General features: G+C 57.6%; 1 protein-coding gene across 1 annotated transcript in view; it reads left to right on the forward strand.

The window, feature by feature from the left end:
• The window catches only part of WDR1 (WD repeat domain 1), a 57,360-nt gene that overhangs the window by 37,079 nt on the left and 8,545 nt on the right, over positions 1–11,736 (forward strand). Inside the window, exons 6-11 of the mRNA XM_007948776.2 lie at positions 1,688–1,765; positions 2,133–2,213; positions 2,534–2,767; positions 6,252–6,339; positions 8,236–8,392; positions 10,692–10,779. Coding sequence (XP_007946967.1) covers positions 1,688–1,765; positions 2,133–2,213; positions 2,534–2,767; positions 6,252–6,339; positions 8,236–8,392; positions 10,692–10,779 — 726 coding nt within the window. The remainder of the gene's footprint in view (positions 1–1,687; positions 1,766–2,132; positions 2,214–2,533; positions 2,768–6,251; positions 6,340–8,235; positions 8,393–10,691; positions 10,780–11,736) is intronic.

Raw genomic sequence — 11,736 nt, forward strand, 5'->3', positions numbered from 1 at the left:
AACGTGCAAGCCTCCACCGACGGATGGATGGGGCTGTGCGGGAGGTGAACGGGCCGGGGATTGAACCCAGGCCTCTCACACGGAAGGCGAGAATTCAACCTCTGAACCACCCCTGCCCCTGTTCTAGTATTAGCCCCAATGCACACTGATCAGTTAATTTATAGAAATGCCACATAGTCGGGATATTCACATTTCTCAGGTTTTCATCATCTTTTTCACAGTTTTAGTACTTGTTGTTTTGAGAACACACACAGCAGAACATAGATACCAGTGCAGCGGTTTCTGCGGGCACAGTTCCGTGACACGCTGCCGTTTCTCAGGTTGTGCAGCCCGCTCTCACCTTCTCTGAGTTGTTCCTCCCTCCCTGATGGAAACTCACTGCCCCCTGAGCTTCCTGTCTAATCTTTGAGTTGCCATTAGCTTGCCCCCATGAGGGTAGATTTTGAAAAAGTACAAGACTCCAGGCAGACACTCTTCTCTGGTTAAGCTAAAGTAGCGTTTGCCTCGAAGACTTCAGGGGATGTTTTCAGTTTAGGTTTAAAGATTTCAGGACAGTAGTTTTGGAGGTTCGCCCACCCTCCATGGATTCAGGAAGTTTGGGTTCCATCAGAATTTGAAATCCTGTTTCTCATTTTACCCCCTTTTGATCAGCATTGTTCTACATGATCTTTGATCAGAACATTCACTAATGGTAGCCAGGCACCATCCAGGCCTTCTGATAACCAGGCAGGGGAGGCAACCGTCCATTCGTTCCTTGTCTTCCTCCCAGTCCCGACTGCTTCATCAGGCGCTCTAGGTGAATAGAAGCCACTGTCATACTTTGGATGGCCACTTTCAACCCTTAAGGCCTCAGGCACTACGTAATGAAGTAGATGGAAGTACTCAGCACAGTATTAGGCTTGTTTACTGGGTGTCCCATGAAACCATGACCCTAAACTGCCAAACCAAGGAGGCAAATCAAACTTTTGTCGTCTTAGAGCCAGTCTTTTTAGATTAGTCCATAGGTTGGGAGGACCCTACCTCCCTGCTTCTGCTGCAGGTCACTATCAGCTGGTCTGGGCTCTGCCTGGATCAGACCCAACCACATCATTGAGCAAACGGGAAACCACTGGACAGAAATGGCATTTTGGTTGTGTCTTGCTTGCATCATGGGTCAGACCTCTGAGAGGGGAAGCCCAGGGTTCTGTCTTGAGGGCATGGGGGCCATAGCGCCTCGTCTTGGAGCCCGGCCTGGTGTGCCCCCGTGTCCTCTGCAGGCTGGGTGACCTGGTGCCTGGACCAGATTTTGTGAGCCCGTGGGATGTGGGCTCCATCTCCTTGCTGACATCCTCCTGACGGGCTGCGTGCTGGGCTTGGTGTCACGGGGTCTCCTCGATTGCTGGCTCTGTGGCGGTCTCACTGTGGACCCCGGGCGTGGATTTCTCTTCCCAGGCCTGGTTTCTCCAGGTGTAAAGTGGGTACGGTTCACCTGGACGGGCCATCACGGGAGCGTCGGAGCTAGCATTGAGTGCACAATCAAACGAGCGTGGTTCCTTCCACAGAAGCTGCGTGTGCTCTGAAGTGCAGTGAGTGGTTTTGCTGGGGCTGAGGGTCGCGTGTTGAAGTGGGCTTCACAGAGAAGTGTCCTGTACTGCAGTGTCTGGGCTGCAGCCTGTTGGCAGGTCACTAATCGTCCCATTTCCTGCAGGACCACGGCCGCTTTGTCAACTGTGTGAGGTTCTCTCCCGACGGGAACAGATTTGCCACTGCCAGCGCTGATGGCCAGGTAAAGTGGCTCCCTCTGTTCCGGACGGACTGAGGGTGGGGTGCGATTGGGTGCTGCTCATTCCCCAGTTTCCTGACCTGGTTTCAGAACAGACGGACAGACTGCCCGTTTTGATCCCGAGAGCTCAGCGCTCTCTTTCCCCCAGGCTGGTGGGGCTCCGGGCTGTGCCAGTAAAAGCAGAGCAGACTGGAGCCATCTCTCCTTGTCAGTAGAACTCCAGTCTGAATCTGTGAGCTTTTCAAAAGAGCCTTAGTCCTGCGCTCTCTTGCTGATGGCAGAATGGTAGCAACGAGGACTTTTGTTTCACAGTCTTGAGTGCCCCGGGTGCTCACATGCTCATGATCCCTCTGTTCTCATTTCCGGAAAGATCTACATCTACGACGGGAAGACGGGAGAGAAGGTGTGCGCCCTGGGAGGAAGCAAGGCTCACGACGGTGGAATTTATGCTGTGAGTACGGGTCTGGCCCGTGTGGCTCCACGAGCGGCTGGGCTCTGGCTGTTAGCAGTCGCTGGTGCTCAGTCTGAAGATAGACCTGGAGCTAGAGAGTCGAAGTAGGGACCGTGCTGCCGAGCTGTGGGGCTGCAGCACAGAGGGCGCCGCGTGGGGATAGGAGGCCCGCGCTTTGGTTCTGCTGCCACCCTGGAAGCGTCCCCTCACTGCTCTGGGCTTCCATTTCCACCCCTCGGAAGTGGGGGCTGTGGACAAGCTGCTCTCTGGGGTCACTGCCCCCCAGCACTCTGACGGGACACGCCATTCTGGTTTACTAGATTAGCTGGAGTCCCGATAGCACCCACTTGCTTTCTGCCTCCGGAGACAAGACCTCTAAGATCTGGGACGTCACCGTGAATTCCGTCGTTAGCACATTTCCCATGGGCTCCAACGTTCTGGACCAGCAGCTCGGCTGCTTGTGGCAGAAGGACCACCTGCTCAGCGTCTCGCTCTCCGGCTACATCAACTACCTGGACAGGAACAACCCCAGCAAGCCCCTGCGTGTCATCAAGGTGAGCAGGCGGCGGGCGAGGGGGCGTCCGTGGGAAGGTGCACGTGGGACCCATCTGGGAGGTGCTGGGGGAGGCCAAGGACAAGCTGTGGAGCTGCTGTGCGCCCCCTGGGCCTGGTGGTGCCCGGGAGAGCGGCAGGAGGCCAGTGCTTCTGGGGGCTGTGCGTGTAGCGGAGGCGGCGGGAGGCTGAGGCCCCTTTAGCTGCTGTCAGATCTGGACGTGCAGAGCCTGGGGCTTGGTGGGGAGCAGCCAGGAGCCCCCAGGCTAGTAGAAACCGGGGTGACCCCGGACAGCGAGAGACAAGACGGAGGCTGAGTCACGCATCCCAAGGAGAGGAGAGGGTCCTGTACCGAGGGAGGCCTTGTGGAGAGCCTCGAGGGTGGGGAGGACGGGCGCCTTTGAGCCGGGCTTTGGCTGTGGGGATAAGACTGAGGGTCGGGGAGTGCTGTGTGGTGGGAGCAGGGAAGCAATGCAGGAAGGAGGGGGAGGTCCAGGGTTAGGGGACTGCGGGGGGGTGGGGCAGGTGGTTTAGGGGATTGTGGCAGGAAGCACTGTGGGAAATGAGGCCAACAAACTAGTGGGATTGGGGCAGTGATGGGGAAGATTCTTCGACTGGGCAGGGCCGGCTCCATCCACATGCTTGCTGGGGTCTGCCCTGTTTCCTGCCTCTGGTGGGGGAGGGGACGTAAGCCTCCTCTTGGGCCCTGAGTCCCGGCTCTGGTGGGACCACCCATTTCAGACTCTGCTGGGAGCCGGAGGGGGCATTGTTGGACCAGAAGCTCGGGGTCAGGCTCCCCCTGCTCTGGTGGCCTCAGCAGGTGCCCTTTGGTGCCGCCGAGTCACGCTTTCCAGGGCAGTGGGTCCGCAGGGTCAGGGTCCGCTTCACGTGCACCTTCCTGGCAGCTGGCCTTCTCAGGCCGTTTTCAGGCCGCCTGGGCACCAGGCCTGGCCCTTCCCTCACACGGCCTGCCCTGCTGCGGTGGAGATGTGCAGACACACGCCTCTGCGAGGCTCCACACCTGCAGGGTTAGCACAGGCGCCGGACCTGCTCCTCAGGCAAGCTCCGGGGTGCCCTGCTGGAGGGTCCTGTGGGAGGGAGCAGAACCGGGGCCCAGTTGGCATGGCGTCGCCACAGGTTCCCAGGGACTCCATGCTTGTGTCTGCGTAGAACTGCTCCAGGGATTTCCGGGGCTGAGCTTCAGGCAAGTGGATGACCAGGCTTTTTTTCCCCAGGCACCTCTGGGTGGGCTCACCTCCGACCATTTTGTCAGCAGCTGTGCGTGTTAATGGTTTCTATCACCTGGGGACTCCTCCCGGGTCCAAAACCAGGCCAGTTCTGTGGGGTTGCCTCTGACTCACGGCAGCCCAGGGGTGTCAGAGCAGAGCCGCGCCCCGCGGGTTTTCGGTGGCAGGTTGTTTGGAGAGTGGATCACTGGGCTTTGCTCCTGAGGTGCTCCTGGGTAGTCGTGAACCTCCAGCCTTTGGCTGGCAGCCGAGTGCTTGCCCGTTCACACCACCCAGGGGACTGTAAACCAGTGAGCCTGCGCCCTGTCTGGTGCCTGAGGCCGGGCAGAGGGCCCCGAGAAGCCCGTCCCCCATCCTCCTGGTAGCTCTGGGAGGTGTCTGCTGTTCTCCTCGGTGACCTGGTCCGCAGGCAGTGGTCAAGCCCTGCAGGCCCTGCTGCCTCTTAGCGCCTTCGGGACCTCAGTGTGCACAGCCCGCTGTTCCTCCTCCTCCCGCTCCAGGATGTTTGAGGTTCCTGTGGCTGCCGTCACAGAGGCCATGAACTGGTGGCCTGCGGCAGCAGGACTCATCCTGTCCCAGTGCCAGAGGCCCAAGTCCAGAGACGGGTGTGTGGGGCAGAGGGCTCTTGGGGACGGCCCTTCCTGGTGTCGCCCAGCCCCTGCTGGGCCCAGACGCCCCTACTGGCTGTGTGTCAGTCCAGTCTGTTGCTTTCTCCATGTGGTCAAACATCTGTGTCTTCATGTCTTCTGTCTCTTATAAGGACACTCCTCGTTGGATTGGTGGCCACCCCAGTAACTCAGGGTACACTCATCTCAAGACCGTAACCTGTAGAGATTTCTCCAGCTCTAGGTCCCATTCACAGGGTCTGGCTGTTAACACAAGTGTCTTGCAGGGCCCTTGTCCACCCTGATACTAGGCATGAACAGTGTTTGCTCAGAGACTCTTTGGGGCGCCCACATCATCTGTTTTTGTGAGATGTACTTACATGGCCCTGGGAATAGAGGGTCATAGCCCCATGTCCTTGACCCCGCCAGGTTCTCAGTACAGTCGGGGTGAGTCTGCAGATGGGCGTGTCTGGAGGGGACGTGAAGGCCACACGTCTGCGCGTGGAGCTTGGGTGTCGGTGGACAGTGTCCAGCTGATTCTGATGGCGGCCATAGCAGCTGCGCTCATGCTCCAGCAGCATGAGAGCCACCGTGAGGCCGTCACGGGTTCACCCTAGACCCCAGGGACTTGTGTGTGTGACCAGCTCCAGACTGTGCACCTCAGATAGGGGTGTGCACATAGTCCCTGGCCTCACGGGCTGCAAAGGCTGAGTCTGAGACGCCCAGTGGGGCAGGTGCTGGTCTGAGGACCTCAGCTTAAGTGGCGAGACCAGCAGGGTACCTCACTGGACACGGAGCTGGTATCGGGATTCCAGGTTGGAAGACCTCGATTTTCTCCCCGCCTCTTTCCTGGGAAAGGTAGAATGCCATGATGTGTTCACTCCGGTACTGTAGTCCCACCGAGTACTGTGTGTACCTTTCTAGAAGGTAACTGTGGCAACAAACAACACCGTGGAATGCTTGGGAAGTTCTGGGAGAAAGCCCTGTGCTGTGCCATGCCAGCTGGCTCATGTTCTCACAGCGAGCAGAAGGAGGCCGCCTCGAGTGAGCGAGGAGCTGTGATCGCAGGTGGCAGCTTGCTCTGCCCGAGAGCCGATAGGAGGGAGATAGATGGGTCCCACCCTCCCAGAGTGGATGCTGTCAGGCTGTCGACGAGTCCCCAGTGTGCCTAGGGAGGAGAGGGTTGGGGCCTTAGACACTGTGCCTGGGGCGGGGGAGTTGAGAGAGGAGGTTGAATTTTGTGTGCCTCGTGGGTAGGCCCTGATCTCAATGCTGCCACCACCTCACTAGCTTGTGAATCCGAGCCCTGTGCCATGGGCTCCACCTTCAGGGGCTGTGAGGGGTCGGTCAGGTCCCCGGCCACAAAGACTGACACAGACCTGTGACCCAGGCCAGGGCTAGATGCTTTGGCCAGAGGAGCAGACAGTGTACGGGCTTGGTCAGATCAACGGGAGAGCTGAGCCCAGCCTCCGGAGAATGTTGCCAGGGAAACAGGCTGTGGCCTCTCGGCACCCCTCAGACGTGGGACTTCTCTCTACTCTGTCCCCCAGAGGCTTAGCTGGTGGAAGGTGGTCACCCGGTGGCAAGGGCACACGCAGAGTCCTCAGCTCACCTGCCCTGTCTTTCCCTTCCAGGGGCACAGTAAGTCTATCCAGTGTCTAACGGTGCACAAAAATGGTGGCAAGGCCTACATCTACTCCGGGAGCCACGACGGGCACATCAATATCCTTTGACTCACAGAGCTGGCCTGGAGCCCCCGGCAGGGGAGGTGGTGACTTCCTCTCCCCATGGTGCCAGAGCGAGGCTGGTCAGGCAGCACTGGCTGCAGCTGCACGCCCTCCAGGTCACGTGTCTGAGACCCACAGGGGCCCCATCCATGGCTCCATCAGCCTAGGCCTGGGTTGAGGACAGCTGCAGTCATCAGTGACGTCTACCGTGTGCTGTCTGGAGTGTTGTTGTCAACTGCTTCCTTGTCTGAAAGGCGCCTCCTTTGTCCAGATGATGTCCTAGTGTTAGTTTGTGAGTCTTAAGACTCAGAAAGCCGTGGAGATCTTTGATTAGAGTCCTCGTGCAGGATGGGAAGCTCGGAGAGGTTAAGTGGTTTCCAGAGAGGTGCGTGGCTTTGTGGGCAGCAGAGCTGAGTCTCCTGCCTCCTGAGCAGGTTCCCTGTGGCCCCGATGACATGCCCTGCAGGGATGCAGGCGACCCTTACAAATCCCCCATCTCTGCAGTTATCAGAGCCTCACCTTGTGGCCTGGCCTGGTGCTGACAGCACTGTCTCCCAGGACTGTCGCCCACATCGGTGTAGCTGTCCGCGGCCCACACTGGTGTAGCTGTCTGCAGGGGCTAGGTGTGCCAGCACACACGTGCACACACATCCTGGTTCCCTGGCAGGGCCTCAGCCAGAGTCCATTGCCCCCTGCAGGTGAGCAGTCGTGCTGTGAGACAGGCCACCCTTCTGCCCATAGCACTTTCTAGCCTAGGCACCGCTGTGCCTTCCTACAGACCCCTCTTGGGTCAGCTGTCCAAGAGCCCCCAAGTGTTGCCCGCTGCAGCCCTGCTTGTTTCAGCAGCACTTCACTGTTGACACAGATGCCGGAGGTCCCAGCGGCCCTGAGGGAGGCTGGAGCAGCTGGGTCATTTCCTCGTGGTGCGTCTGCAAGCCCTCTGCAGGTCCCCTTAAAGTAGGCAGATGTGCGGGTGCCCCTCGCCCAAGGCCCTGTGCCAGTTGGCGGCAGAGAAGGCACTGGAATCCCCCTCCCCCCTGGCCCAGCACATGAGTGCCTCCTGCACTCACGCCCACTCCCCACCTGAGTGCCGCCCACTCCCCTGCACACCCCTTTCCCAGTGTCGGGGCACCTCCTGCCAACCAACCACCAGTGCAGTGTCGGGTCATCCTCTCCCTGCCGCCCAGCCCCAGCCTGGTGTCAGGGCACCAGGGGCCTGGCACTCCCGTAGTGCTCCTTCAGGGCCAGCTGGGATCCCGTGCTGGGAACAGTGAAGCGTGCTCTCGCTTCTGCAGGGATGGCAGAGCCACCTGTGAAGTGAGAAGGAGCAGTCCCATTCCTGAAGTCTGCACCACCCCCCCCCCCAGAGTGGCACTTGGAATATAGGTCAGCCCCAGGCTGTCACTTATATCATCGGGACAGCCATCATGAGCAGCGGTCGCCTGCGGCGTTCAGGGCTGGAGAGCAGGTTACACGAGAGCGAAGGGGCTGATGGTTCAGTTACACCAGGAAGCCTAGTGGAAAACAGCTTGGCCTGGGAAACGTCTGCTCTGAGGGTGGTGTGGTTCTGCTGCCCTCGGGCCGGCCCACTGGGGAAGGTCACTGATCTGTGCTGTGATCCATGCAGGTCACTGAAGCTCTGTGAGCAGCCGGGAGACCTGGGGCACTAGAGAACTCATTGTGGGGTTCTGCTGGCCCGCTGACTTGAGCTGGGTCGTCTTGCTGACTTTCAAGCAGTCTGTGAAGAGTGGTTCTCAGGCCATGCTCACTGTCCTACCCCCAGTGTCCTGGTCTTTCTCAGCTGCCTGGAGCTTGGGCCTGGCAAGGGCCTCACCACTAGGGCAGGTACCGCGGCCCCAGAGGAAAGGTTTTTCCTTAACCCTCGCCCCACATTACTGGGATTCTGAGACTGGGGAGAATGACTCCTTCACTGGGAAAGGCCACACGAACCAGGTGTCCAGGATGACGGTGGACGAGGCAGGGCAGCTTGTCAGCTGCAGCATGGATGACACCGTGCGGTACACCAACCTCACGCTACGGGACTACAGGTGAGCACTGCCTGTGGCTGGGCCACACGGGGCCCGGCTGGCAGCAGCCATTCTTGGTAACGTGGTGTGCATCTCACCCCTGCACGGGGCCTTTGTTTTCTGCCAGGCCCTGGGCACACGCCGAGCTCTAGTTGAGCCGCACACTGCAGGTGCAGACTGTACACCCTCCCAGTGTCTCTCCTGGTCTTAGTTTCCTCACCAGGAAGGAAGGAAGGAGACAGACCATGGCCCAGGACGGGTGTGAGGCCAAGGCAGCTGGTTCCTCGTGCCCTCAGAGAGGCACCTGGCCCATGGTGAGGGCTCAGTGCCAGCTCACTGCCATCCTCTATGGTTCCCAGACAAGGTGCTGCTGGCTTTTGCTTCAGTGCCATTGCTTGGCAGTCCTTGAAGTGAGGACAACAGAAATTAGCAAATAATCTGAAAATTTAAGCAAGGGTGAAGATGAGGGACAGGGCCATGGTCCAAGGTCCAGATAAGCTCACCAGTGCCCCACCCCCAATCCCATATTTTGTGTACAGACCCCCCTCCTGACCGCCAGAATCCTGTCATACCTCAGAGATAGGGGAACTCCTGGAGACATCTTTGTCACTCTCACTGGGCCCCACTGCTCGGCTCACAGAAGATGGGTGTGTTTGCTATGTGGGCCTCATTTGCCTAATTTCGACTCAGTGTCTGTGAGCGACTCACACGTCACAAGATGTAGCAGAAGCTGCCTGGAGTCCAGGTGTCTGGGCCATGGTCTGACTTTTTCTGCCTTATAGTGGCCCCTTGTTTTGGTTATCTGGTGCCACTCTGACAGAAAAAAACACCACAAATGAGCAGCTTTAACAAACAAGAGTTTATTCTCTTAACAGTTTTGGAGGCCACAAGTCCGAGTTCAAAGTGCTAAGCTCTGGGGGCTGGGTGAAGGCCCCTCATCCTTGGGCTTCAGCTCTGCTTCTTGCCCCTGACCCACTGGAGCTAGAGGTATCTCTTTACTCAAGCAGCTGCTGGCTGCTGAGGCTAATAAGCCCAAGGCTGACAGACAAAATGGCACAGTCCCAATATTAGCAAACCACATGGCAGGCCACTAGTTCAAGTCCGGAGATAGTCCCAAGGTCAGCAGGAAGCGTGACGGGCTACTAAATGATGACCCAGCTACGTGCAGAGTGCCAGAAGGTGCAGACAGTCCCAAAGCTTGTCCTGATATACTGGAAGCGGACCACATCCCCCAAGGCAGCTACTCAGCCGCTCCAGTAGATTCACCGTGGAGTTTATTACCAGTCCCATCGTGGGCACTAACTACATCCAGCTGCCCAGCCAAGTTGACACACGAACTTAACTACCACACCCCTGACACAGGCAGTTGCTGGTAACGTAAACTTCCCCTCCCTCTGAAACAACTGAACCCGCCCTCCCTGGCAGTGCGTTCTTCATGGTCCCCTTCACTTGCCACACATGCAGCTTGTAAATCATTGCAGCGCATTCCAGCCTGTTTTTGCTCTGAGGTTTTGCTCTGAGGCTAAGTAAGAACTGTCTGCACCTGTTCGGCTCACCTACAAATTCAACTGAAAGACTCATTTAGGAACGGACACCCTCTGTTACCAGAGGGTGTCTATATTAGCGGATCCCTAGTGAGCATCTTCCCACGGCCGTGCCAGCTCAGTGCAGCCTCGTAGACAGAGAGCCCGAGGTCTCTGCCCAGCAAGCTACACCTCCCCCTAAGAAATCATGTCCTGTCAGGACTCCTTCAGACAGCCATTCCACAGGGGCCACCGACTGCAGGGGCCATTCTGGGCTCTATGCTCAGCGCAGTCACGGGGCGGGAGCAGGGGATCAGGGATGCACCACAAATAGACAGGAAGAGAAGTCATTCCCAGCACTTCCTCGCAGCTGCTGCTTCTCTCCACCCTAGGCCCCCCCCCCCGTGTGTACGCACGCATGCACACACATGTACACACACACACCCATGATTTACGATCTGTTTGCTGTGGAGTCGGCCCTTTTTACCCTCGCCTCCAGTGGCTCCACGGAAGAAAGGCCTGGCAGGCTGCTTCTGTAAAGATGGCGGCCAGGAAGCCCTGTGGGGCATTGAGCCCCAACACACGGGGCCGCCATGAGTTGGAAGTGAGTCATCAGCGATGTGTTTGGTTGTGGTTTCCGGTATTACAGCAACTCGTTCCTTCAGGAGAGGTGACGGTAGAGCGCCGCCTTCCTGCATCTCCCGAGTTGCTGTGTTTTTGCAGCAAGTGTGAACGTCATTCCTCCATGAGCCGCTGCAGCCTGAACTCATGTGTGCTCTCTCTCCTCTCTCTGTCAGCGGACAAGGAGTGGTGAAGCTGGATGTTCAACCAAAGTGCGTGGCTGTCGGCCCGGGGGGCTACACTGTGGTCGTGTGCATCGGGCAGGTACGTGGCAGCTGAACGGCTGGCTGGAAGAGTCGTCGTTGTTGCCGTCGAGTCGGCCCCGACTCAGCGAACCCTCCTGGGGCTTCCCAGGCAGTCTCACTACGGAAGTAGATTGCCCCATCTTCCTTCCGGGGAGTGGCTGGTGGGCTTGAACCGCCAGCCTTCTGGTGAGCAGTCAAGTGCCTTTAGGCACTACGCTACCAGAGCTCCCAGCTGGAAGAGAGAGAGGAGTCAATTTGGCACGCAGAGCTATGGGCTGTTGACTGCTAGGGATGTCTGGTTTCTTGGTTTTCTTCACGTCCCATTTGACTTCCCAGCAATGATGACTTGGTTTGTATAACAAGCATCCTACTGAACCATTGCACGCTCTGTGCCAGCTGCTTCACAGGTGCTCATTTGTTTACTCCTCACCACGGTCCTATCAGTTACACATATTCTCATTTACAGATGAGAAGACTGAAGGACATTCAAATTCTTGACCTGACTATGCAGCTAGCAAGGGGCAGAGCTGGGAATTCAACGCAGGCAGCCTGGTCCCAAGCTGCCCTTGTAAAGCGTCAGGCTGCACTGCGTGCCCATCAGCCGTGTGGTTGAGATGCAACAGGTTTTGAGCCGTCTTCCCATGTTCAAAGCCCGACCTCAGGCATTCTCCTCAACTTCTCTGAGCTCTCATTTTCCTGTCCCCAGTAAATTCACCCTTGAGTATATCCCACCTGAATTTAGAGACCATCTGAAGAATAGATTTGCTGCATTGAACACCAGTGGCCGGAGACCAGAAGAATTGTGAGATGACATCAAGAACATCATCCATGAAGAAAGAAAGCAAAAGGGCATTAAAAAGGCAGGAAAGGAAGAAAAGGCCAAAATGGATGTCAGAAGAGACTCTGAAACTTGTTCTTGAATGGAGTGCCGCTACAGCAAATGGAAGATGTGATGAAGTAAAAGAGCTGAATGGAA

Source organism: Orycteropus afer, unplaced genomic scaffold (genome assembly GCF_000298275.1).
Source record: "Orycteropus afer afer isolate SDZICR_OR568_19922 unplaced genomic scaffold, OryAfe1.0 scaffold00224, whole genome shotgun sequence".
Classification (NCBI taxonomy): Eukaryota; Metazoa; Chordata; class Mammalia; order Tubulidentata; family Orycteropodidae; genus Orycteropus; species Orycteropus afer.